Source organism: Melanerpes formicivorus, unplaced genomic scaffold, assembly GCF_026170545.1.
Source record: "Melanerpes formicivorus ecotype bairdi unplaced genomic scaffold, bMelFor1.0.p_v2 SCAF_87, whole genome shotgun sequence".
Classification (NCBI taxonomy): Eukaryota; Metazoa; Chordata; class Aves; order Piciformes; family Picidae; genus Melanerpes; species Melanerpes formicivorus.
The window spans coordinates 1188185-1216053 of record NW_027142439.1 but is presented as its reverse complement, the minus strand read 5'-3'; the positions used below and the strand labels follow the sequence as shown (position 1 = coordinate 1216053).

The window sequence follows — 27869 nt, the reverse complement described above, 5'->3', positions numbered from 1 at the left end:
ATATCGGTGCTTGGGATTGCCCCAACCCAGATGCAGGACCTTGCATTTGGCCTTGTTGAACCTCCTGAGGTTGTCATGGGCTCACCTCTCCAGCCTGTCAATGTCCCTCAGGACAGATCCCTACCCTCTACATGTCTGCTGCACCACACAGCTTGGTGTCATCAGCAAACCTGCTGGGGGTGCATTCAGTGATCTGCTGGAGGGTAGAGAGGCTCTGCAGAGGGACCTGGACAGGCTGGACAGATGGGCAGAGTCCAAGGGCAGGAGACTGAACACATCCAAGTGCCAGGTTCTGCACATTGGCCACAACAACCCCATGCAGTGCTACAGGCTGGGGTCAGAGTGGCTGAGAGCAGCCAGGCAGAGAGGGACCTGGGGGTGCTGGTTGATGGTAGGCTGAACATGAGCCTGCAGTGTGCCCAGGCAGCCAAGAGGGCCAATGGCATCCTGGCCTGCATCAGGAACAGTGTGGCCAGCAGGAGCAGGGAGGTCATTCTGCCCTGCACTCAGCACTGGTTAGGCCACACCTCGAGTCCTGTGTCCAGTTCTGGGCCCCTCAGGTTAGGAAAGATGTTGAGGTGCTGGAAGGTGTCCAGAGAAGAGCAACAAAGCTGGGGAGGGGTTTGGAGCACAGCCCTGTGAGGAGAGGCTGAGGGAGCTGGGGTTGCTTAGCCTGGAGAAGAGGAGGCTCAGGGGAGACCTTCTTGCTCTCTACAACTCCCTGAAGGGAGTTAGCAGACAGGCAGAGGTTGGTCTCTTCTCCCAGGCAGCCAGCACCAGAACAAGAGGACACAGTCTCAGGCTGCACCAGGGGAGGTTTAGGCTGGTGGTTAGGAAGAAGTTCTACACAGAGAGAGTGATTGCCCATTGGAATGGGCTGCCTGGGGAGGTGGTGGAGTCACCATCACTGGAGGTGTTCAGGAGGAGACTTGATGGGGTGCTTGGTGCCATGGGTTAGTTGTTTAGGTGGGTTGGATTGGTTGATGGGTTGGACACAATGATCTTGAAGGTCTCTTCCAACCTGGTTTGGTTTGTTCTATTCTATCCTATCCTATTCTATCCTATCCTATTCTATCCTATCCTATCCTATTCTATCCTATCCTATCCTATTCTATCCTATCCTATCCTATTCTATCCTATCCTATTCTATCCTATCCTATGTTGAACAAGCCTGGTCCCAGTACCAATGCCTGAGGGATTCCTCTCATCCCTGGCCTGCACTTGGAAGGCTGTTATCAGCCTTTCAGGAAGTGTTTGGGGATTTTTTTCTTTACATGTCACTTCTTACAGAGGTGATGCTTCCTTCCTCACCTTTTGCTTTTAAACTGTTTTTCTTCTCTTCAGTGCAGAGCTTGACACAGTTTTAAAGCTTGCCTTACCCATTTCTGGGCTCCAAATTCAGAATCAAAGGACTCACACTCAGAACAGCCTAACACTCTTTATCTTTCAGAACCAGGCACACACAAAGTATATTTGCTTTCAGTAACCATTACAGACATGGAACAGCACTCAGCCCACAGCAAACAAGACCTTACCATCCTTTCTTATGCCCTTAACATGAACAAGAGACAAACCATTCAGCAAGGCCTACACACACAGGCTTTCAGTGCTGGAGACTGCATGACACACACTTATCAATCCAGAGACAGCTTCAGGAGGATTACCTTTCTTTTTCCATCATGATCTGCACCGGACTTAGCTGGTTGCTTTTATTGCCATTTCCCAGCTGCCCATAAGTGTTAGCTCCCCAGGCATAGAGCAAACCCTCATCTGTTAGTGCTAGCGTGTGCGCGTAGCCACAGGCAATCTGCAAGCAAATGCAGGAGGGTTACGAAACAAAACAGAGGTGAGGAACAAAACCATCCCCCACAGGACCTTGCTAGGGCTGATGTGAAATATCCCAGGCATTCTTCATTACCTTACTCTGGCTGATGTGAAGTATCATAGTATCAGCCAGGGTTGGAAGGGACCACAAGGATCATCTAGTTCCAACCCCCCTGCCATGGGCAGGGACACCCCACACTACATCAGCCTGGCCACAGCCTCAGCCAGCCTGGGCTTAAACACCTCCAGGGATGGGGCCTCAATCTCCCCACCTCCAGCTTCATTCCATTCCCCCTAGTCCTATTACTCCCTGAGAGCCTGAGCAGTCCCTCCCCAGCCTTCTTGGAGCCCCCTTCAGATCCTGGAAGGCCACAATGAGGTCACCTGGGAGCCTTCTCTTCTGCAGACTGAACAGCCCCAACTCCTTCAGTCTGTCCTGACAGGAGAGGTGCTCCAGCCCTCTGCTCATCCTCCTGGCCCTTCTTCTCCACTCCCTTCTGAAGAGCTCATTAGAACAATGATGTAGAAGCCATTTTGAACACCCCTGTGTTTCTTGGGTTTGCCAAGTGCATTGAATTCATTCAGCTTTGTAACCAAGATGGAATGAAGCTGGAGGTGGGGAGGTGCAGGCTGGAGGTGGGCAGGTGCAGGCTGGAGGTGGGGAGGAAGTTCTTCCCCAGGAGAGTGGTGAAGCCCTGGAATGGGTTGTCCAGGGAGGTGGTTGAGGGTCCATCCCTGGAGGTGTTTAAGCCCAGGCTGGATGAGGCTGTGACCAGGCTGATGTATGTGGGGTGTCCCTGCCCATGGCAGGGGGGTTGGAACTAGATGATCTTTGTGGTCCTTTCCAACCCTGACTGCTACTATGATGATACTATGTCATTTGTGTCCCAAGCACAGTTCAGTGGTAGTTACACCAGCTTGCCTGAAATCAATCAGACTATTTACCAAGGTAAGCATCTAGCAGTTGAACTGCACTGTTTGCAAGCCTAGTATCTTGATTTACAAGAGCCAAAGAAGCTCAGTATTGGGACTGTGCAATCTGGAAGTAGATGTAAGATCCTTCAAGCTACAGCTTCAGCAGATGCTAACCACATGAACAGAAGTGGGTTTCCATTTCTGTGTCAGACATACCTGGAGCACACACACCCCATGTAAGGCTGCCACCCTGCAGGGTGTTAGCTGATTGGCGTTGTTGCCCAGTCCCAGCTGGCCGTTCCCGTTGTAACCCCAGCCATAGACCTGGGTGCAAAAGGAGAACAAAATTAAGCCACTGCTCTCCAGATGGGTAGAGCACTTAAGACCTAGTAGCAAGCACAAGTCAAAAGGTACATCTTATTAAGGAAGTATGCTATTTCAGAGGAGCAGTGAGGTTGGGAAAGACCTCAGAGATCAGCAAGTCCAACCTGTCACCCAACACCTCATCACTAACTAAACCATGGCTTCAAGTGCCTCATCCAATCCCCTCTTGAACACCTGCAGGGATGGTGACTCCACTACCTCCCTGGGCAGCACATTCCAATGGCCAATCTCTCTTGCTGGGAAGAACTTTCTCCTCACCTCCAGCCTAAACCTGCCCTGGTGCAGCTTGAGACTGTGTCCTCTTGTTCTGGTGCTGGGTGCCTGGGAGAAGAGACCAACCCCCACCTGTCTACAACCTCCCTTCAGGGAGTTGTAGAGAGCAAGAAGGTCTCCCCTGAGCCTCCTCTTACTCCAGGCTAAGCAACCCCAGCTCCCTCAGCCTCTCCTCACAGGGCTGTGCTCCAAACCCCTCCCCAGCTTTGTTGCCCTTCTCTGGACACCTTCCAGCAGCTCAACCTCCTTCCTAAACTGAGGGGGCCAGAACCAGTGTTGAGCACAGGGCATAATGACCTCCCTGCTCCTTTCTCTGGACACCTTCCAGCAACTCAACATCTTTCCTCAACTGAGGGGCCCCAGAACTGGACACAGGACTCAAGGAGTGGCCTAGCCAAGCAGAAAATGCTTGGTTAAAAGTAGTCAGATTAGTGAAATGCAGTAAAATCTAGGCCACAGCTCATACCTGCAAACAAGAGAAGACAACACCATAAACTCAGATGAAACAAAGTAGTTGTGCAGTGCTAGGGAAATGCTCAAGAGCTTGGTTTGGTTTTGGGGCTGCCACTCAAGCAGTATGTTTAGGAAGCCAGCTCAATCAGTGTATTCTTGTAGAACAAGTGTTTAATGGTGCTCACTTTCCAAAGATCTAACTAAGACACATGTTGAGCAATGTATTGAAACATGAAGACAGACATGCTTAATACAGCTGTTTGAGTCCTTGCAGCTGGAGGCTCACTAAGAATTACCTCCCAGCACAGTCTCTGCCATGAGAAGGGATGCTTGTAAGCCACCACTTCCAGTTAATTACTGAGTTTTATCACAAGTGATCTCACAGAAGTTATCAATAACTCTGATACATCCCCCAGGGAGCAGTGCTGGGCCCTGTGCTCTTTAACATCTTCATTGATGATCTGAAGGAGGGCATTGAGTCCATCAGCAGTAAATGTGCTGATGACAGCAAGCTGGGGGCAGGAGTTGATCTGCTGGAGGGTAGAGAGGCTCTGCAGAGGGACCTGGACAGGCTGGGCAGATGGGCAGAGGCCAAGGGCAGGAGATTGAACACATCCAAGTGCCAGGTGCTGCACATTGGCCACAACAACCCCAGGCAGTGCTACAGGCTGGGGTCAGAGTGGCTGAGAGCAGCCAGGCAGAGAGGGACCTGGGGGTGCTGGCTGATGGGAGGCTGAACATGAGCCAGCAGTGTGCCCAGGCAGCCAAGAGGGCCAATGGCATCCTGGCCTGCATCAGGAACAGTGTGGCCAGCAGGAGCAGGGAGGTCATTCTGCCCCTGGACACTGCACTGGTTAGGCCACACCTTGAGTCCTGTGTCCAGTTCTGGGCCCCTCAGTTTAGGAAGGAGGTTGACTTGCTGGAACGAGACCAGAGAAGAGCAACAAAGTTGGTGAGGGGTTTGGAGCACAGCCCTGTGAGGAGAGGCTGAGGGAGCTGGGGATGCTTAGCCTGGAGAAGAGGAGGCGCAGGGGTGACCTTACTGCTCTCTACAACTCCCTGCAGGGAGGTTGTAGCCAGGTGGGGGTTGGTCTCTTCTCCCAGGCAGCCAGCACCAGAACAAGAGGACACAGTCTCAGGCTGCACCAGAGGAGGTTTAGGCTGGAGGTTAGGAGGAAGTTCTACACAGAGAGAGTGATTGCCCATTGGAATGGGCTGCCTGGGGAGGTGGTGGAGTCACCATCACTGGAGGTGTTCAGGAGGAGACTTGATGGGGTGCTTGGTGCCATGGGTTAGTTGTTTAGGTGGGTTGCATTGGTTGATGGGTTGGACACGATGATCTTGAAGGTCTCTTCCAACCTGGTCTATTCTATTCCATTCTATAACTTGACCTCTCCATGTCAACACTTCTCCATGTTCAGACCTTAACCTCCCAGGGCTGGGGAAGAGAAGAGCAGACTGCAGCAAAGCTTACCTCACCATTGTTCACTATAGCCATGGAGGAGGTCTGGCCACAAGCAATGCCGACTACCGTTTTCCCCTGCAGGCAGTTGGAAACTCTCCGAGGAGTTGGCTGGTTTGCTGTAGATCCAGATCCAACTTGACCACAGTTGTTGTAGCCCCAAGCATACAGCTGTCCACAGAAAGAAACAAACAAACTGCAGTTGAAGCCTTCATAACAGTAATGGTAACAAATGCTGACCCAGCTACAGCCAACATCAGTGCACACACTGTTTAAGAAGCTAAAATGCTTTAAATTCACTTTCAAGACAGCAAAAAAGGGCTGATCTAGCTGGAGGTGTTCAGGAGGAGACTTGACAGGGTGCTTGGTTGCATGGTTTAGTTGGTTGGGTGGTGTTGGATGATAGGTTGGACGCGATGATCTTGAAGGTCTCTTCCAACCTGGTCTGGTCTGGTCTATTCTATTCTATATGAACACAGCACATTGTTCAGCTGCTTGCTACAGCATCAGAGCATCTGGCTACAGCAGGAAACAAAAGGCAAATACTTCCATATTAAATATGTCAGGCTGTAAGACAAAGAGCACAGTGCTGGGCTGTCTAAATAGTATTGGGAAAAGGAATACAGGCCAGGATGTCACCGTCCCTGGAGGTATTCAAGAGGGGATTGGATGTGGCACTTGGTACCATGGTCTAGTCATGAGGTCTGTGGTGACAGGTTGGACTTGATGATCTTTGAGGTCTCTTCCAACCTTGGTGATGCTGTGAAAATTTCAGTTCTAGGCAGGTCTGTGTCTTCTTCCTTTCAGTCACCATAAGAACAACAACTTTAATGATCTGTTATGGAATGTCTTCACAGAGTCTACCTCTTTCAGATATTACAGGTTGAACTTGATGATAGTATCACAGTATCAGTCAGGGTTGGAAGGGACCACAAGGATCAGCTAATTCCAACCCCCTGCCATGGGCAGGGACACCCCACACTACATCAGCCTGGCCACAGCCTCAGCCAGCCTGGCCTTAAACACCTCCAGGGACAGGGCCTCAACCACCTCCCTGCACAACCCATTCCAGGGCTTCACCACTCTCATGGGGAAGAACTTCCTCCTCACCTCCAGCCTCAATCTCCCCACCTCCAGCTTCATTCCATTCCCCCTAGTCCTAGCACTCCCTGAGATCCTGAGCAGTCCCTCCCCAGCCCTCCTGGAGCCCCCTTCAGATCCTGGAAGGCCACAATGAGGTCACCTGGGAGCCTTCTCTTCTCCAGACTCAACAGCCCCAACTCCTTCAGTCTGTCCTCATAGGAGAGGTGCTCCAGCCCTCTGCTCATCCTCCTGGCCCTTCTCTGCACACCTTCCAGCACCTCCACATCCCTCTTGCAATAGGGGCTCCAGAACTGGAGGCAGGACTCCAGGTGGGGTCTCCCCAGAGCTGAGCAGAGGGGGAGAATCACCTCCCTTGCCCTGCTGGCCACATTTCTCCTGCTGCAGCCCAGGATCTGATTGGCTTTCTGGGCTGCAAGTGCACACTGAGAGCTCCTGGTGAGCTTCTCCTGCCCCAGCACCCCCAAGGCTCTCTCCTCAGGGCTGCTTTCCAGCCAGTCCCTGCCCAGCCTGCATTTGTGCCTGGGATTGCCTCCACCCAGCTGCAGGACCCTGCCCTTGGTCTTGTTGAACCTCCTGAGGTTGGCTTGTGCCCTGGGTAGGGGAACTACAGGAAGGCTGGGGAGGGACTGCTCAGGATCTCAGGCAGTGCTAGGACTAGGGGGAATGGAATGAAGCTGGAGGTGGGGAGATTGAGGCTGGAGGTGAGGAGGAAGTTCTTCCCCATGAGAGTGGTGAAGCCCTGGAATGGGTTGTCCAGGGAGGTGGTTGGGGCCCTGTCCCTGGAGGTGTTTAAGCCCAGGCTGGATGAGGCTGTGGCCAGGCTGATGTAGTGTGGGGTGTCCCTGCCCATGGCAGGGGGGTTGGAACTGGATGATCCTTGTGGTCCCTTCCAACCCTGACTGATACTGTGATACTATACTATGATACTATACCATGAGAATGTTTTCTGCAGACCATTCTTTCTGCAAATCAAGCTCTGCTTAACACAGTTCTGCTGCTTTTAGCATTATTGATCCTGGCAGAGATAAAATCCCACAGCACAAAGAGAGTAAGCTACTGGAAAGTACACTGGGGGTGGATTTACAGTACATTAACCAGCCACAATGGCCAGCAAGCTGCATATACCCATGGTAAATACAAAGGAACATCTCTGCTCCCGTTGAGGTTTGAAGCACATTACATTTATCACAAGAGACAGCATGGCCATGACAGGCAGCTAACATGCAGCAGCTGGTCACTAGCTTAATACATGAACACCCGCTGCTTCCCACACATGCACCAAAACTTTGAGTTCAACCAAGCTAAACATGACAGCATTAAGACCTTCCCTAAGTGTGGGCTCAGATACTTCATGAGAATGGAATAGACCAGACCAGGTTGGAAGAGACCTTCAAGATCATCGTGCCCAACCCATCAGCCAATCCAACACCACCTAAACAACTAACCCATGGCACCAAGTACCCCATCAAGTCAGAAAGGGGACAGAAGGGGAAGGGGACAGATGGGACAGGGAAAGGGGACAGGGAAAGGGGACAGGGAAAGGGGACAGGGAAAGGGGACAGGGAAAGGAATAAACCAGGCTGGAAGAGAACTTCAAGATCATCAAGTTCAACCTATCACCCAACACCATGGCACCAAGTGCCTCATCCAGGCTCTTCTCAAACACCTCCAGGGATGGTGACTCCACCACCTCCCTGGGCAGCACATTCCAATGGTCAATCTCTCTGTCTATGAGCCTAAACCTCCCCTGGCACAGCCTGAGACTGTGTCCTCTTGTTCTGGTGCTGGTTGCCTGGGAGAAGAGACCAACCCCCACCTGGTTACAACCTCCCTTCAGGCAGTTGCAGAGAGCAAGAAGGTCTCCCCTGAGCCTCCTCTTCTCCAGGCTAAGCAACCCCAGCTCCCTCAGCCTCTCCTCACAGGGCTGTGCTACAAACCCCTCCCCAGCTTTGCTGCCCTTCTCTGGACACCTTCAAGTGTCTCAATGTCCTTCTTAAATTGAGGAGCCCAGAACTGGGCACAGGACTCAAGGTGTGGCCTAACCAGTGCTGAGTCCAGGGGCAGAACTGATACATGTACACCCTCTCCTTCCCTCACATGCACCAAATTTTTGAGTTCACCCAAGCTAAATGTGACAACATTAAGTTCCTCCCCAAGTGTGGGCTCAGATACAAGACAGATCACTTAAGTCAATGCCTCTACCCCAAGCTCAAAATAGTGCTTGGCTAATTTTTAATCCTGTGGTATGATGACTCCATACTGAAGCATAACACAGACCTGTTCCCATTATCAGGATGGAAAGCACTGTGGGATCCATTTTTCATTGTGGTAACCATTTTAATTCCATTTCATAGAACCAATAAGGTTGGAAAAGACCTCAGAGATCATCAAGTCCAAGCTAGCACCCAGCACCTCAGGACTAACTAAACCATGGCTTCAAGTGCCACATCCAACCCCCTTTTGAACACCTCCAGGGATGGGGACTCCACCACCTCCCTGGGCAGCACATTCCCATGGCCAATCTCTCTCTCTATGGAGAACTTTCTCCTTACAGAAGGTTTTAACATGACAACTCTGCTTTTGTTGAATCCAGGCTTCCCTCCACGCAGTAACATGCAGCTGAAATCAGATACACACAGACTGGTCAAATCTGACTAACTGGAAACTAATGGTGCATGCTTCCCAGGACACACAGCCTCATCCATGGAAACAAAGAGCACAAAGCAGGCTTGGATGTAAACCAAACCTGTCATTAGCTACACACAAAGGTATTTAGAGGTGTGCAGAGCAACATTCTTTCATAACAACAGTGTGGAAATCATGAAGACTGCAAGAAACAGACTAAGCACTAACCAGCAAATACAAACAACTCAATATACCCCCTAATGAATGGAATAGAAGAGGAATAGAAGAGGAATAGAAGAGGAATAGAAGAGGAATAGAAGAGGAATAGAAGAGGAATAGAAGAGGAATAGAAGAGGAATAGAAGAGGAATAGAAGAGGAATAGAAGAGGAATAGAAGAGGAATAGAAGAGGAATAGAAGAGGAATAGAAGAGAGCAGGATAGACCAGGTTGGAAGAGACCTTCAAGATCATCATGTCCAACCCATCAACCAATCCAACCCACCTAAACAGCTAACCCATGGCACCCAGCACCCCATCAAGTCTCTTCCTAAACACCTCCAGGGATGGTGACTCCACCACCTCCCCAGGCAGCCCATTCCAATGGGCAATCACTCTCTCTGTGTACAACTCCCTCCTAACCTCCAGCCTAAACCTCCCCTGGCGCAGCCTGAGACTGTGTCCTCTTGTTCTGGTGCTGGCTGCCTGGGAGAAGAGACCAACCTCTGCCTGTCTACAACCTCCCTTCAGGTAGCTGTAGAGGGCAAGAAGGTCTCCCCTGAGTCTCCTCTTCTCCAGGTTAAGCAACCCCAGCTCCCTCAGCCTCTCCTCACAGGGCTGTGTTCCAAGCCCCTCACCAACTCTGTTGCCCTTCTCTGGACTCGTTCCAGCAAGTCAACCTCCTTCCTAAACTGAGGGGCCCAGAACTGGACACAGGACTCAAGGTGTGGCCTAACCAGTGCAGTGTACAGGGGCAGAATGACCTCCCTGCTCCTGCTGGCCACACTGTTCCTGATGCAGGCCAGGATGCCATTGGCCCTCCTGGCTGCCTGGGCACACTGCAGGCTCATGTTCAGCCTGCTTTCAACCAGTCTCCCCAGGTCCCTTTGTGCCTGGCTGCTCTCCAGCCCCTCTGCCCCCAGCCTGTAGCACTGCATGGGGTTGTTGTGGTCACTGTGCAGAACCTGGCACTTGGATGTGTTCAGTCTCCTGCCCTTGGCCTCTGCCCATCTGTCCAGGCTGTCCAGGTCCCTCTGCAGAGCCTCTCTACCCTCCAGCAGATCAACTCCTGCAAGCCAGTAACAACATTCCACTGTGCACCTTACAAACCATTCTTCCACCTGTAAGTGACACAAGCTTCCCTCTGGGACATACAATAAGTGAAAGCCACGGAGTTTTGCTGCCTTGTTTATGTGGTTGGGTTGGTCAGGGGTTTTTGGTTGAGGTTTGCAGGCAGTGATTTTTCTGAGCTAGTCTGAGGCAGCAAGAGAAAAGCTTGTGGTGCAAGTACACTGCAGAGAAAGAACCAGCAAGGTCACATGGGGCATCCACTTTGAGAAGGAGATGAAGAGATCTGCTGAGCCACTTGGACACTCATAAGTCCATGGGACCAGATGGGATCCATCCTAGGGTGCTGAGAGAGCTGGCGGATGTGCTAGCTAGGCCACTCTCCATCATTTTCCTCCAGTCCTGGCTCACAGAAGAGGTCCCAGATGACTGGAAACTGGCCAATGTGGTCTCCATCCATAAGAAAGGTCGGATGGAGGAACCTGGAAACTCCAGGCCTGGCAGCCTGACCTCAGTGCCAGGGAAAGTGATGGAGCAGATTATCCTGGGGGCAATAACTGCACCTGAAGGATGGCCAAGGGCTCAGGTCCAGCCAGCATGGATTTAGGAAGGGCAGATCCTGCCTGAACAACCTGATCTCCTTCTATGCCCAGGTGACTGCCTGGTGGATGTGGGGCAGGCTGTGGGTGTGGTCTGCCTGGACTTCAGCAAGGCCTTTGACACTGTCCCCCACAGCAAACTCCTGGCCAAGCTGTGAGCTCGTGGATTGGACAGCAGCTCTCTGAGCTGGGTTAGGAACTGGCTGGAGGCTGAGCCCAGAGAGTGGTGGTGAATGGTGCCACAGCCAGCTGGCAGCCAGGCACCAGTGGTGTGCCCCAGGGATCAGTGCTGGGCCCTGACCTCTTTAACAACTTCATTGATGATCTGGATGAGGGGGTCGAGTCAGTCATCAGCAAGTTTGCAGATGACACCAAGTTAGGAGCAGAGGTTGGTCAGTTAGAGGGCAGAAAGGCTCTGCAGAGGGACCTCGACCGACTGGACAGGTGGGCAGAGGCCAACAGGATGGCATTCAACAAGTCCAAGTGCCAGGGGCTGCACTTTGGCCACAGCAACCCCAGGCAGAGCTACAGGCTGGGGTCAGAGTGACTGAGAGCTGCCAAACAGAGAGGGACCTGGGGGTGCCTGATTGACAGCCACCTGAATATGAGCCAGCAGTGTGCCCAGGTGGCCAAGAGGGCCAATGGCATCCTGGCCTGCATTAGGAATAGTGTGGCCAGCAGGAGCAGGGAAGTCATTGTGCCCCTGGACTCTGCTTTGGTTAGGCCACACCTTGAGTCCTGTGTCCAGTTCTGGGCTCCTCAGTTTAAGAAGGACATTGAGAGACATTGAGGGCAACAACACTGGGGAGAGGCCTTGAGCACGGCCCCATGAGGAGAGGCTGAGGGAGCTGGGGTTGCTTAGCCTGGAGAAGAAGAGGCTCAGAGGTGACCTCATTGCCCTCTACAACTACCTGAAAGGTGGCTGTGGCCGGGAGGGGGTTGGTCTCTTCTCCCAGGCAACCAGCACCAGAACAAGAGGACACAGTCTCAAGCTGTGCCAGGGGAGGTTTAGACTTGAGGTGAGGAGAAAGTTCTTCACCGAGAGAGTCATTCATCATTGGGATGTGCTGCCCAGGGAGGTGGTGGAGTCCCCACCCGTGGAGGTGTTCAAGAGGGGATTGGATGTGGCACCTGGTGCCATGGTCTAGCCATGGGGTCTGTGTTGATAGGTTGGACTCGATGATCCTCGAGGTCCTTTCCAACCTACGTTATACTGTGAGACTGTGAAGAGGTTTCAACTTACATCCCCATCAAAGGACAGTGCCATGGAATGATGAGAGCCACAAGCCACTTCCACGACTTTCTTTACCAACACATTTGAGCAAACTTGAACAGGAGTAATGCCCTGGTTGGTTGTGCCGTTCCCCAGCTGGCTGTAACCGTTGTGTCCCCAGGCATACACTTCACCATCTGCAAAAACATGTGAGGTTTGTGAGAAAAGCCACAGCAAAACCCAAAGAGGCTGAGACAGAACTCTTAAGTAATCAGCAAATGGCAACATGCAAGGGAGAGGACATTAACAAAGGGTGAAACTGTTACAAGCATCACCTGCAGGCTAAAAGAAATCACATATTGCTGTATGGGGCCACAAGGATGAGCAGAGGGCTGGAGCACCTCTCCTATGAGGCCAGACTGAAGGAGTTGGGGCTGTTCAGTCTGGAGAAGAGAAGGCTCCCAGCTGACCTCATTGTGGCCTTCCAGGATCTGAAGGGGGCTACAGGAAGGCTGGGGAGGGACTGCTCAGGATCTCAGGGAGTGCTAGGACTAGGGGGAATGGAATGAAGCTGGAGGTGGGGAGATTGAGGCTGGAGGTGAGGAGGAAGTTCTTCCCCATGAGAGTGGTGAAGCCCTGGAATGGGTTGTGCAGGGAGGTGGTTGAGGCCCTGTCCCTGGAGGTGTTTAAGCCCAGGCTGGCTGAGGCTGTGGCCAGGCTGATGTAGTGTGGGGTGTCCCTGCCCACGGCAGGGGGGTTGGAACTAGATGATCCTTGTGGTCCCTTCCAATCCTGACAGATACCATGATACTATGATAAGCAGTTTGCATCAACATGTCACAGCTTCACCTCTAGATCTGCTGTGGAGATACCTGAAGGTGCACAGGCAAGAGGGGTAGGTCATAAATTACAAGAGTCAAACCCTACAGCTGCAAGATAATGGAAATCAAAGCTCACTTTACCTCTCAGAGAATACCTTCAGTCCCACTTAAGGCTGAAGAGAATTTCTTAGTGCACATCACCCAGTTGTTAACCCACTGCAATGACACCTTAATCCATTCTGGCTGAATGCAAGTGGAACTCAAGCCCTGTTTCTGTGCTAACTGTGCATTTCCTACCTTCAGTGCACAGTACAACATGGGGGCCACTTCCATAACTGAGGCTGCAAATCTTCTTTCCACACAAGGCTTCTAATTTCTTTGGTACAATGGTGCTCTGGTTGTCTCCAGTGCCCAAACAGTTACTGCAGTTCAGTCCAAAAACAAATACCTGGAAAACAGAGGAATATTCATTTCAAGTGATTGAAACATATGCATGTACCAAGGTGGAAATGTTCAGGGCTCCATAAAGCCAGGACAGAGTTTTGCCATGGACTCTGAGCAACTGCTGTCCTTTCCCTGGAGCTCAGCAAAGCCTTCCACACTGTCCCACACCACATCCTGGTCTCCAGGCTCGTAGCACATGGGTGTGATGGGTGACCACTAGATGGATAAGGAACTGGCTTGATGGCTGCACCCAAAGAGTGGCTGTCCATGGCTCCATGGCCCAGTGGAGGCCAGGGACAAGCAGAGTCCCTCAGGGATCACTCCTGGGACCAGGCTTGTTCAACATCTCTGTGGGTGCCATGGACAGTGGCACTGAGTGCACCCTCAGCAGGGTTGCTGATGACACCAAGCTGTGTGGTGCAGCAGACAGGCTGGAGGGAAGGGAGGCCATCCAGAGGGACCTGGACAGGCTGGAGAGGTGGGCACAAGCCAACCTCAGGAGGTTCAACAAGACCAAGGGCAGGGTCCTGCAGCTGGGTGGAGGCAATCCCAGGCACAAATGCAGGCTGGGCAGGGACTGGCTGGAAAGCAGCCCTGAGGAGAGAGACTTGGGGGTGCTGGGGGAGGAGAAGCTCACCAGGAGCTCTCAGTGTGCACTTGCAGCCCACAAAGCCAATCAGAGCCTGGGCTGCAGCAGGAGAAGTGTGGCCAGCAGGGCAAGGGAGGTGATTCTCCCCCTCTGCTCAGCTCTGGGGAGACCCCACCTGGAGTCCTGCCTCCAGTTCTGGAGCCCCTATTGCAAGAGGGATCTGGAGGTGCTGGAAGGTGTCCAGAGCACCAGGTGTTCAATCTCCTGCCCTTGGCCTCTGCCCATCTGCCCAGCCTGTCCAGGTCCCTCTGCAGAGCCTCTCTACCCTCCAGCAGATCAACTCCTGCCCCAGCTTGGTGTCATCTGCAAATTTACTGCTGATGGACTCAATGCCCTCATCCAGATCATCAATAAAGATGACAGAGCCTGCATGTCCCACTGTGCTGCACCTTACCTCATCACTGTGGGTAATGTATATGGCTTCGTTGGCTGAGGTCCCGAAGACGCAGGCTTTGCGAATGGAGGCGATCTCCTGAGGGGACAGCAAGGTAAATATTGGCCACTTGCCTACATCCACCATGATGCTGCTGTGGGTCATGATGTTTCTACAAGCAAGATGGCATGGCTGTAAAAAAAACAAACAACAAAACAAAACAGAAGTTTATTAGAAAGTTTAGTTTTGCACTTTTCATCAACATGCAGTAAAAGAGTTTCCAGGCAGCCTGGCCTGGATCAGGAACAGTGTGGCCAGCAGGAGCAGGGAGGTCATTCTGCCTCTGGACACTGCACTGGTTAGGCCACACCTTGAGTCCTGTGTCCAGTTCTGGGCCCCTTAGTTTAGGAAAGATGTTGAGATGCTGGAAGGTGTCCAGAGAAGGTGATGATAGGTTGGACATGATGATCTTGAAGGTCTCTTCCAACCTGGTTTATTCTATTCTATGGGCAACAAAGCTGGGGAGGGGTCTGGAGCACAGCCCTGTGAGGAGAGGCTGAGGGAGCTGGGGTTGCTTAGCCTGGAGAAGAGGAGGCTCAGGGGAGACCTCATTGCTCTCTACAGCTCCCTGAAGGGAGGTTGTAGCAAGATGGGGGTTGGTCTCTTCTCCCAGGCAACCAGCACCAGAACAAGAGGACACAGTCTCCAGCTGCACCAGGGGAGGTTTAGGCTGGAGGTTAGGAAGAAATTCTTCCCAGCAAGAGAGATTGGCCATTGGGATGTGCTGCCCAGGGAGGTGGTGGAGTCACCATCCCTGGAGGTGTTTAGGAAGAGCCTGGATGGGGTGCTTGGTGCCATGGTTTAGTTGATTAGATGGTGTTGGGTGATAGGTTGGACTTGATGATCTCAAAGGTCTTTTCCAACCTGGTTAATTCTATTCCACTCCCTTCCACTCCACTCCACTCCATTCCATTGCATTCCATTCTACTCTTTTCCATTCCACTCCACTCCCTTCCACTCCCACTCCACTCCCTTCCACTCCCCTCCACTCCCTTCCACTCCCCTCCACTCCCTTCCACTCATGTGTGTGTAAAATTAAGCAGTGAAGCACATCAGAGGAAAAGTGATTAAGCAAAGCTGTCATCATCAGTTACTTGGAACCAGGCTGGAGCACATTAAAGGTTGAGAATATGGCTGGGTACAGACATCACCTGCAAGTGAAGACAGCTGTGCACAACCCATCCTTCCACAATGCTCCTGCTTCCCACTCTCCTCAGGACATTTGCACCAGCTCAAGAACCAGGCTGGCAACCAACACAAACATCCAGAGCTTATCTAAGCCTTCAGGCCTGCACATAAGAACTGCTCACACTCTGAAGGGATTGTGCCATTCATAATCTATGATCCATGCTCAGGGATGCCAGAAGGTTTTGTGAAACGTAGAAAGGAGGTGGAGAATGTCACAGAGTGTCACTGACATCAGACAAATCACAAGAAACCACCAAACAAACCAACCAAATGAACCCCACAGCAAACAAACAAAGGCTAAGGAATCATTCAGTGAGTAAGACAAGCAGTCTCTATCCAGATGCCATCCTCCCCATCAGCATCCAGCTCTTTCCTTTTCCTTTGTTTGCTCCAGTCCTACCCCATCCCCTTATTTGCTCTGATGCTTCCAAGTCAGGCTTCTTGAGGATGCCTGGGTATCAGGTAGGGACATCAGTAAAACCACAGGAGAGCCTCTTCCCTTTGCTTTGGATGCTTGGTTCTCAACACTGTGATGACAACCAAGAGATGAGTGCAGCCTCAGGAGGTTTGCTGATGGCACCAAGCTGTGTGGTGCAGCAGACAGGCTGGAGGAAAGGGAGGCCATCCAGAGGGACCTGGACAGGCTGGAGAGGTGGGCACAAGCCAACCTCAGGAGGTTCAACAAGACCAAGGGCAGGGTCCTGCAGCTGGGTGGAGGCAATCCCAGGCACAAATGCAGGCTGGGCAGGGACTGGCTGGAAAGCAGCCCTGAGGAGAGAGCCTTGGGGGTGCTGGGGGAGGAGAAGCTCACCAGGAGCTCTCAGTGTGCACTTGCAGCCCACAAAGCCAATCAGATCCTGGGCTGCAGCAGGAGAAGCGTGGCCAGCAGGGCAAGGGAGGTGATTCTCCCCCTCTGCTCAGCTCTGCTGAGACCCCACCTGGAGTCCTGCCTCCAGTTCTGGAGCCCCTATTGCAAGAGGGATCTGGAGGTGCTGGAAGGTGTCCAGAGCAGGGCCAGGAGGATGAGCAGAGGGCTGGAGCAGCTCTCCTGTGAGGCCAGACTGAAGGAGTTGGGGCTGTTCAGTCTGGAGAAGAGAAGGCTCCCAGGTGACCTCATTGTGGCCTTCCAGGATCTGAAGGGGGCTCCAGGAAGGCTGGGGAGGGACTGCTCAGGATCTCAGGTAGTGCTAGGCCTAGGGGGAATGGAATGAAGCTGGAGGTGGGGAGATTGAGGCTGGAGGGGAGGAGGAAGTTCTTCCCCATGAGAGTGGTGAAGCCCTGGAATGGGTTGTCCAGGGAGGTGGTTGGGGCCCTGTCCCTGGAGGTGTTTAAGGCCAGGCTGGATGAGGCTGTGGCCAGGCTGATGTAGTGTGGGGTGTCCCTGCCCATGGCAGGGGGGTTGGAACTGGATGATCCTTGTGGTCCCTTCCAACCCTGACTGATACTATGAAGAGAAAAGCAGCTCAAGACCAGCAGTCTCTACTAAAACACAGGCTGCTCAGCACAGATGGTTTTGGAAGAGCAGTTTTGGGGGTTGGGTTTTGTGGGGTTTGGTTGGTTGGGGTTTTGGTTTGTTTTGTGGGTTTTTTTGGCTGGTTGGTTGGGTTTTTGTTCTGCTTTGGGGCTTTTTTTGGTCGGTTGGGTTTGTTTCCAGGAGTGCTGAGGTCACACTACAAGCATGTGTACCAACAATGCAGACAAACCCCAGGCTTGTCTCCTTATCTGATTTCACAAGCTTGCTCCAACAAAGCCAGCTCTGCTCTGCAGGCACCTCCCTCACTAAGAGCCTAACTTTGCTCTGTTCCACACTTGAAGCAGGCCTTGAAAGCATCCAGGCTCCAGACTGCACATCCATAATTGATTGTTTTGGAGAACAGACTTTGAAAGCCTGCCTGATGCCAAGGCCACTGAGCATCCTACACAGCTAAACAGGTTTGAATGCACCTCAAGCCTTCTTAGTTTCTAGTCCAATGACCAACTCAGGCTAGTGAGCTGGGAAGTTTGTTACCTCACTTGGGCAAATGCTTTAATGTGGGACACTATTAATCAACTAAAAGGAGAGAGCAATGACTTGTTCTTCTGAGCACAGTCATTAGGAGTCCCTTAAGGCTCCCAGGTGACCTCATTGTGGCCTTCCAGGATCTGAAGGGGGCTACAGGAAGGCTGGGGAGGGACTGCTCAGGATCTCAGGGAGTGCTAGGACTAGGGGGAATGGAATGAAGCAGGAGGTGGGGAGATTGAGGCTGGAGGGGAGGAGGAAGTTCTTCCCCATGAGAGTGGTGAAGCCCTGGAATGGGTTGTCCAGGGAGGTGGTTGGGGCCCTGTCCCTGGAGGTGTTTAAGCCCAGGCTGGCTGAGGCTGTGGCCAGGCTGATGTAGTGTGGGGTGTCCCTGCCCATGGCAGGGGGGTTGGAACTAGCTGATCCTTGTGGTCCCTTCCATCCCTGCCTGATGCTATGATTCTGAGTACCTCCAGGGAAGCAGGGCTCCACCATGCATAACAGTTACTTGGGAAGAAAAAATGGCATCACTCTGCCTGTCCCTGCCCTTCTTCTTCCTCTTCCCCAGCTTTGTGTGCTAAGCATGATGTCACATGGCACAGACCATCCCTCTGGTCAGCTGAGGTCAGCTGTCCTGGCTGTGCCACCTCCCAGCTCCTTGTGCACTCCCAGCTGGTGTGGTGGGATGAGAACCAGCCTGTGTCCTGCTTAGCAGGAACAAAATCATACCTGTGCTCTCAGCACAAACAAAACCCACAGCCCCACAACACCTGCTGTGAAGAAAATTGACTCTAGCCCAGACAACACCAGTACAAAACCAGTCACCCCTCCTTTGCTGATCTTTGCACCAGGCCTTCAATCAGCTTGGCTTACTTCCCACTACTGGATGGCTCAGTTAAGCACTCCTCTCTGGCAAAACCCTTCCAAACACTTCCAGGACCTATGCAAGTCATGCTGCATTTCCTACTCCTCAGCTGGGTATCATGGCTGGCTGGCTGCTGGGTGTACACTGAAGCTGCTCTATTCCTCCCCTCCCCAGCTGGGCAGGGGAAAGGAAATCAAACAAAAAGCTCATGGTCATCTGCTCCTCTCCTAACCTCCATGGGATGCAGAGGGACAGCCTGCCTCACCATAGTCATCACCACAGACTGCAGGAGAATCTCTGCTCCAGGGGCTGAAGCACCTCCCCCTCCTTCTTCAGTGACCTTGGTGGCTGCAGAGCTGCTTTCTCCCACACTCTCACTCCATTTAGGAAGAAGTTCTACACAGAGAGAGTGATTGCCCATTGGAATGGGCTGCCCAGGGAGGTGGTGGAGTCACCATCCCTGGAGGTGTTCAGGAGGAGACTTGATGGGGTGCTTGGTGCCATGGGTTAGCTGTTTGGGTGGGTTGGATTGGTTGATGGGTTGGAGGTGATGATCTTGAAGGTCTCTTCCAACCTGGTTTGGTTTATTCTAAATATTGGTTTATTCTATTCCTTTCTGGACACAGCTGCAGAGTTCTCTGTCTTAAATATGTTATCATAGAGGCACTACAACCACTGCTGATGGGCTCAGCCTGGGCCAGCAGCAGGCCTGCTGGGGAGCTGGCTGGCATTTGCTCCATCAGACACAGGGAAAGCTGCTTGCAGCTTCTTACACCACTATAGCAACCCCCTCCCACCCCTCAAACCCTGTCACACAAACCCAGTACATCTGTCACACAAACCCAGTATATTTGTCACACAACCCAATCCCAGCAGCTAAAAGAAAGGCTTTCGAGCACAAGAGGCTTTCCAGACACGAGCAGACACCATCAACAGCAGACCTCTCACACCAACCACACTCAAAACTTTATCCTTGTGTAAGGTTTGGCTAATCATGGGGGCCAGACTGTCCCCTGGGCAAATCCTTGCTATGGAAGGCTGCTCTAGGAGCTTCAGTCATGTCACTGCAAGTAGTGGCACAAAGAAGCAGCGTCCTTCACTCACCCTTCCTTTACTGCACCAATAGGAGAGCTCAGCTTATTGTTTACTTTTTCCTGATAGTGGCACAGAAGCCTGGACCCTGCTGCTGGGCAATCACTGCCCCTTCACTGCAAGTTTGCAAGAGCAACACAGTGGCAAATGTCACAGAGGGAGTCAACAGTAATTAAGTGGCTTCAACCTGTACACAAATAGCTGCCTCAATGTATCACCTCTCAAGCTGCTGTGGACATTCTGCACTGGACATCCTGCAACACGGCAGCAGCCCTCCTCAGGATTATCTGTCACCTACAGAGCACTCAGACCTGAAATTCATTACTAGTATAAAAGGCATAAGATCAAACTTGGGGCTCTGTATATAGAATAGGAATAGGATAGGAGAGGAAAGGATAGGAGAGGAAAGGATAGGAGAGGAAAGGATAGGAGAGGAAAGGATAGGAGAGGAAAGGATAGGAGAGACCAGGTTGGAAAAGACCCTTGAGATCATCGAGTCCAACCTATCACCCAACATCATCTAATCAACTAAACCCTGGCACCAAGTGCCTCATCCAGGCTCTTCCTAAACACCTCCAGGGATGGTGACTCCACCACCTCCCTGGGCAGCACATTCCAATAGCACATTACTGTTCTGTGAAGAACTTCTTCCTAACCTCCAGCCTAAACTTCCCCTGGCACAGCTTGAGACTGTGTCCTCTTGTTCTAGTGCTGCTTGCCTGGGAGAAGAGACCAACCCCCACCTGGCTACAACCTCCCTTCAGGGAGTTGTAGACAGCAAGAAGGTCTCTCCTGAGCCTCCTCTTCTCCAGGTTAAGCAACCCCAGCTCCCTCAGCCTCTCCTCACAGGGACCCCTCCCCAGCTTTGTTGCCCTTCTCTGGACACCTTCCAGCAACTCAACATCTTTCCTAAACTGAGGGGCCCAGAACTGGACACAGGACCCGAGGTGTGGCCTAACCAGTGCAGAGTCCTGGGGCACAACCACAGTATCACTAAGGTTGGAAGAAACCTCAAAGATCATCAAGTCCAACCTAAACAGATTTGAATGCACCTCAAGCCTTCTTAATTTCAAGTCCAATTACCAACTCAGGCTAGTGAGCTTGGAAATTTGTTGTAGCCAGGTGGGGGTTGGTCTCTTCTCCCAGGCAACCAGCACCAGAACAAGAGGACACAGTCTCAAGCTGTGCCAGGGGAGATTTAGGCTGAAGGTGAGGAAGAAATTCAGCCCAGCAAGAGAGATTGGCCATGGGAATGTGCTGCCCAGGGAGGTGGTGGAGTCACCATCCCTGGAAGTGTTTAGGAAGAGACTGGATGAGGCACTTGGTGCCATGGTTTAGTTGATTAGATGGTGTTGGGTGATAGGCTGGACTCGATCTCAAAGGTCTTTTCCAACCTGGTTAATTCCATTCCATTCCAATCCATCCCATTCCATTCCAATCCATCCCATTCCAATCCATCCCATTCCAATCCATCCCATTCCAATCCATCCCCTTCCCTTTTCACTAATTTGCTTTCCAAACACAAAGTGTGCAGGCCAGCTCTCAGCCATGCTTGCAGGTGAACAGGAATCCCTTCCTTACCCCCCAAGGAAATAAACTACCAAAAAAAAACACGCCAATAATAATAAAATTCCAAGCTGTGCTTACAAAATGCTTTGTGAGATGATTTTAGATAAAGCTTAACAGAGTTTATAGTTCAGCTAAACAAAGCTTGGCTGCAGAGAACAATAGCACCTAACACAACATCCTACCAGGGAAACAGTACCGATTGTCATTGCAACAAACCAACTACAGTTAGCTCCTCAAAGATTATCTCCTGATTTGCAAAGGCTGTGGGAATACAATCACATGTTTGTTTGCTTCACTCCTTCCTCAGGCTCCAGTGCTGCAGCTTATTCTAGCTGGGCAGACTTACACAGGAAAGGAACTGCAGGCTCAGGCCTTCGTTTCTCCCATTTGCCTGCAGGAACTATAAACAGCCCTGAGGATAGGATAGGATAGGATAGGATAGGATAGGATAGGATAGGATAGGATAGGATAGGATAGGATAGGATAGGATAGGATAGGATAGACCAGACCTTCAAGATCACCATGTCCAACCTATCATCCAACACCATCTAATCAACTAACCCATGGCACCAAGCACCCCATCAAGTCTCCTCCTGAACACCTCCAGGGATGGTGACTCCACCACCTCCCCAGGCAGCCCATTCCAATGGGCAATCACTCTCTCTGTATAGAGCTTCCTCCTAACCTCCAGCCTAAACCTCCCCTGGTGCAGCCTGAGACTGTGTCCTCCTGTTCTGGTGCTGGCTGCCTGGGAGAAGAGATCAACCTCTGCCTGTCTACAACCTCCCTTCAGGGAGTTAGAGAGAGCAATAAGGTCTCCCCTGAGTCTCCTCTTCTCCAGGTTAAGCAATCCCAGCTCCCTCAGCCTCTCCTCACAGGGCTGTGCTCCAGACCCCTCCCCAGCTTTGTTGCCCTTCTCTGGACACCTTCCAGCAAGTCAACCTCCTTCCTGAACTGAGGAGCCCAGAACTGGACACAGGACTCAAGGTGTGGCCTAACCAGTGCTGAGTCCAAGAGCAGAATGACCTCCCTGCTGGGCTATCTGGCTTCAGCACCACACAAAGTGACTAGCACACTAGATCTCTTTTTAAGTACATCCCAACCAAGAAAAAACAAACTAAATTCTAGCTATAACCCCAATCTCCCTCATGTTTCCTCAGCTTTTGGTTTTTTAATCTCATATTCCAGCACTAAGAAAAACCTTGGGAACAACAGAATCATAGAATCAATGAGGTTGGAAAAGACCTCAGAGATCATCAAGTCCAACCTAGCACCCAACACCTCAGCACTAACTGAACCATGGCTTCAAGTGCCACGTCCAGTCCCTTTTTGAACACCTCCAGGGATGGTGACTCCACCACCTCCCTGGGCAGCACATTCCAATGGGCAATCTCTCTTGCTGGGAAGAACTTTCTCCTCACCTCCAGCCTAAACCTCCCGTGGCACAGCTTGAGACTGCATTATTACTGAAACTCTGTTTCCACCTTGTGAGAATCGTAAGCATCACTGCCACAACCTCTAACATTTGTTACTTTTCCCTAAGACAACATTTTCAGAAAGCTGTGAAGAGATTAATACATTTAGAACTGAATACCTACTGTTGCCACTGATCAGAGGCATGAACCAAGTGGTATTTGTGCAGCTTTCCCCCTGTCAACAAAAAGATCTTGCAATGCCTTAACTCCAGGATCTGAAGGAGGCTACAGGAAGGCTGGGGAGGGACTGCTCAGGATCTCAGGTATTGATAGGACTAGGGGGAATGGAATGAAGCTGGAGGTGGGGAGATTGAGGCTGGAGGGGAGGAGGAAGTTCTTCCCCATGAGAGTGGTGAAGCCCTGGAATGGGTTGTCCAGGGAGGTGGTTGAGGCCCTGTCCCTGGAGGTGTTTAAGGCCAGGCTGGCTGAGGCTGTGGCCAGGCTGATGCAGTGTGGGGTGTCCCTGCCCATGGCAGGGGGGTTGGAACTAGCTGATCCTTGTGGTCCCTTCCAACCCTGACTATGATAACTTACTTTCCTTAGGCCTTACACAAGGCAAGATTTCTGTGACAAAAATCTGTGTTCAAACCACTGCAGGATTCATTATCAGATGCCTTTTATGAGCAAAAGAGAAACCTGCTGGTCTAAGAACTGACAGCCAGATCTATTTGCTTTGAGACACCAAATGAAAGAGATAGAAGCAACAAAACACACCACACAGAAGAATACTATTGAACACAAAGCTGGTTTAGGCATGCCCAAAAGCAGGATGTTGTCATCCACCAACCAAAACAAGACAGTATCACAGTATCACTAAGGTTGGAAGAGACCTCAAAGATCATCAAGTCCAACCTGTCACCACAGACCTCATGACTAGACCATGGCACCAAGTGCCACATCCAATCCCCTCTTGAACACCTCTGAAACTTATTCATTCACTCAGGAAAAGATACCTCCTAAAGCAATGCCTGTATTTCAGTCTGAGACACAGAATCACAGAATGGAAAAGACCTCAAAGGTCATCAAGTCCAAGCTGTCACCCAAGACCTCATGATTACTACACCTACATAGATAAGGAAAGGAAAGCATTCATAGTATCATAGTATCAGTCAGGGTTGGAAGGGGCCACAAGGATCATCTAGCTCCAACCCCCCTGCCATGGGCAGGGACACCCCACACTACATCAGCCTGGCCACAGCCTCAGCCAGCCTGGGCTTAAACACCTCCAGGGACAGGGCCCCAACCACCTTCCTGGACAACCCATTCCAGGGCTTCACCACTCTCATGGGGAAGAACTTCCTTCTCACCTCCACCCTCAATCTCCCCACCTCCAGCTTCATTCCATTCCCCCTAGTCCTAGCACTGCCTGAGATCCTGAGCAGTCCCTCCCCAGCCTTCCTGGAGCCCCCTTCAGATCCTGGAAGGCCACAATGAGGTCACCTGGGAGCCTTCTCTTCTCCAGACTGAACAGCCCCAACTCCTTCAGTCTGTCCTCACAGGAGAGGTGCTCCAGCCCTCTGCTCATCCTCCTGGCCCTTCTCTGCACACCTTCCAGCACCTCCACATCCCTCTTGCAATAGGGGCTCCAGAACTGGAGGCAGGACTCCAGGTAGGGTCTCCCCAGAGCTGAGCAGAGGGGGAGAATCACCTCCCTTGCCCTGCTGGCCACACTTCTCCTGCTGCAGCCCAGGCTCTGATTGGCTTTGTGGGCTGCAAGTGCACACTGAGAGCTCCTGGTGAGCTTCTCCTCCCCCAGCACCCCCAAGTCTCTCTCCTCAGGGCTGCTTTCCAGCCAGTCCCTGCCCAGCCTGGATCTGTGCCTGGGATTGCTCTAAATACTTATTGCATCTTCCAAACGTTGTTAAAAGACGTTGTGCTCCGATGTTCAGCATCTTTTCCTCATAAGTCCTCCCCGAGCTTTAATGACTTAAAGTCCCTTTTACCTTCAGCCACCAGATGACGGACCAGCAGCAGAACAAGAGGACACAGTCTCAAGCTGTGCCAGGGGAGGTTTAGGCTGGATGTGAGGAAGAAATTCTTCCCAGCAAGAGAGATTGGCCATTGGAATGTGCTGCCCACAGAGGTGGTGGAGTCACCATCCCTGGAGGTGTTTAAGAAGAGCCTGGATGAGGCACTTGGTGCCATGGTTTAATTGATTAGATGGTGTTGGGTGATAGGTTGGACTCAGTGATCTCAAAGGTCTTTTCCAACCTGGTCTATTCTATTCTATTCTGACATGACAACGTGCTTCCCCAAAGAGCTCACTTAAAGTGTCCAAACTGGAGCTCTGAAAGGTCCTTTAAAAGAGCAAACGCTCAATCACTAATTTTATGCAGTAGAGCTGCATGGAAAACTGAGGAAAAGCTATTCACAAAAAGCCCTGTGAAGAAGAAGAAGAAGGGGAAAAAAAAAGTCCGAGAATCACAGAATCAATAAGGATGGAACAGACCTCAGAGATCCTCAAGTTCAGCCTTACTGAGCTCTTCTTTCGGTAAGCCAGCTGCCAGTCCTCAGGAAGCTGCCAATAAAGGGAGGGATGAAACGAAACCCTGTGAATCAGGGAAAACAAACCGCAACAAACCCAAACCACGGCAAAAAAACGAAACAAAAACCCCCAAGCAACTGCAGCAGCACACTGCGCTACGCCAGGCAGGAAGGGACCCTGCCAGCTGCGGGGGAGAAAGCCACGGGCAGACCGAGAGGAAGCTCCGCCAAGCCACCGGGGGAGGATCCCCAGCCGAGCCCCGTTCAGATGGAGTAGACCTTTCCCCCTCCTCCGTTCGGATGGAGAGCACCCAGCCTTGCGCGCCCTCACCGGGGGGCTCTGCGGTGCCCCCAGCCCAGCTGCTCCCCCTGCCGACTGCTCCCGCCCACGCCAAACCGCAGCCTAACGGAAACGCAAGGAGCGGGAGGATCCCCGCTGCCCGAAGCTACCCGCACCAAGCGCTCCTCACCCAGCCGCGGCAGCATCCTCGGGCGGGCTGGGAGCTCCGGCTGCCTCCGAAGGAGCCTGGCTGCAGCCGCTACCCCCCGCGGCCGCCAGCGCGCCGCACGTCAGAGCGCTGAGGCAGTGCGCGGAGGGCGCCGCGCATGTGACTGCGGCGAGATCGGGAGGAGGCGAAGCCGAGGGAGGGAAGGGGGCGGGGGGGAGGGAGGGGGGGGGGAGGGGGGGGGCAGAGAAGCGCGTCACGTGACGCAAAGCCCCTGGAGGGCCGCCCCCCCGCTTGACCGTTCGCGCGCGCCGTGACGTCACCGGCAGTCGGCGGCTCTCCCTCCCTTTCCTCACCGCTTATTGGACGCCGTAAACAGGGCCACGTGGAGACACCCCTGCCCTTGCCCCTCTTCCCCTCCCCTGGCCTGCCCAGAGGGCGGAGCCGCTGCGGGCGTGGCCTCTGCCCTCTCCGTGCCCTGGGGCGGCAGCGCCGCCGAGGCTTGCCCCAGCTGGTCACAAAGCCTCCGCTGCGGCTTCTCTCCTGGCGCAGCTCCCCTGCCCCGGCTGGCATCCACACCGGCGCTGAAACGCGCCCGGGGGCTTCTTCCGTCGCCACCTCCTATGAGGCCTCGGGGCGGAACGCCCTGGCCGACAGGGCCTGGCCAGCGGCTCCACGGCCTGGCTTCGCACGGAGGAGTCGTGGCAGGGGCAGACCGATGGCAGCGTTCTGCCCCCACGTCCTGGTCGAAGTTCCCCTGCAGCCACCCCTGCCTGCAAGCAGACGGAATCTGGCAGGGCTGCGGCAGGACTCAGGCTGGGTGTACCTCCGGCTGGCTCCTGGAAGCAGCTGCAGCTTACGAGGTTGCGTTAGCGGTCTCCTGACAGTCACCATCAAGTCTGCTCTCGATTCAAAGGGGGTTAGCCAGCACATAAGCACTCGCTAGAATTTAGCATTGCCATAATCTCGTCTCTCCTCAGCTCGGTGTCTGTACCCGCAGGTCAAGCAGGACGCAGCGCGGTGGAGACGGATCCAGGAAAGAGAAGGCTGAAGCCCAGCAGTCCCCAGAGAGCTCTTTTGTTGCACAATGTTACCAGGAAGTAGCTTCCGTTTGCCTTAACGTTTGCTTCTTTTCCTGGCTGTGCACAGGGTCAGAAGGCAACTGAGATGTGTACTAAGCACAGAGAAGTAAGGAGCTGATCAATCTGAAACAAAGCAGCAGCACAGAGCCCACTGGAAGTGTCACTCTGCATCCAGGGGTAGTAAAATCTGGGAGAAAACTATTTTAGGAATAAAAAGGAGGAAAGAAACATCGATGTCAGTATCCAGGAACCAAGTCTGGGTGGGTTGCTCCGAGAAGGAATCATTGATGCTGAAGACATTCTCCCCTGGAATGTGAGACATGGAAAGCACAGCAGTAGGTCCAGGGCAAAATGAGATTTGTCCCTGCCAAGTTCCTGCTCGCTGTGCTGTTGAGTGACTTTAGCTGGCATCAGGAAGGGACTGCTGAATAGGCTGTGCAGATTCTGGGCCAAGACAAAGAGAAGGCATAAATGAGAAGATAGGTGGACAAGGGTCATCAGAGTCTCCATGGGAAGCTCTGAAAGGGCCAGAATGGGGACATAGTTTCATAGTATCATAGTTTCATTCAGGGTTGGAAGGGACCACAAGGATCATCTAGTTCCAACCCCCCTGCCATGGGCAGGGACACCCCACACTAGATCAGGCTGGACAGAGCCTCATCCAGCCTGCTCCTAAACACCCCCAGGGACAGGGCCCCAACCACCTCCCTGGACAACCCATTCCAGGGCTTCACCACTCTCATGGGGAAGAACTTCCTCCTCACATCTAGCCTCAATCTCCCCAATCCAGCTTCATTCCATTCCCCCTAGTCCTATCACTCCCTGAGATCCTGAGCAGTCCCTCCCCAGCCTTCCTGTAGCCCCCTTCAGATCCTGGAAGGCCACAATGAGGTCACCTGGGAGCCTTCTCTTCTCCAGACTGAACAGCCCCAACTCCTTCAGTCTGTCCTCACAGGAGAGGTGCTCCAGCCCTCTGCTCATCCTCCTGGCCCTTCTCTGGACACCTTCCAGCACCTCCAGATCCCTCTTGCAATAGGGGCTCCAGAACTGGAGGCAGGACTCCAGGTGGGGTCTCCCCAGAGCTGAGCAGAGGGGAGAATCACCTCCCTTGCCCTGCTGGCCACACTTCTCCTGATGCAGCCCAGGATCTGATTGGCTTTGTGGGCTGCAAGTGCACACTGAGAGC

The 27869-nt window shown here is 52.6% G+C and overlaps 1 protein-coding gene across 2 annotated transcripts in view; it reads right to left on the bottom strand.

Moving 5' to 3' along the window:
- Nucleotides 1-25793, bottom strand: part of RCBTB1 (RCC1 and BTB domain containing protein 1) — a 44817-nt gene extending 19024 nt beyond the window's left edge. Inside the window, exons 1-8 of one of the 2 annotated variants that reach the window (XM_068165289.1) lie at nt 25626-25793; nt 25121-25189; nt 14445-14615; nt 13255-13405; nt 12167-12333; nt 5324-5482; nt 2956-3063; nt 1665-1807 (exon numbers count right to left, since the gene is read on the bottom strand). In XM_068165289.1, coding sequence (XP_068021390.1) covers nt 1665-1807; nt 2956-3063; nt 5324-5482; nt 12167-12333; nt 13255-13405; nt 14445-14588 — 872 coding nt within the window. In that variant the 5' untranslated portion in view covers nt 14589-14615; nt 25121-25189; nt 25626-25793. The remainder of the gene's footprint in view (nt 1-1664; nt 1808-2955; nt 3064-5323; nt 5483-12166; nt 12334-13254; nt 13406-14444; nt 14616-25120; nt 25190-25625) is intronic. The other variant, XM_068165288.1, reaches the window with a different exon arrangement.
- Nucleotides 25794-27869: the final 2076 nt, after the last annotated feature.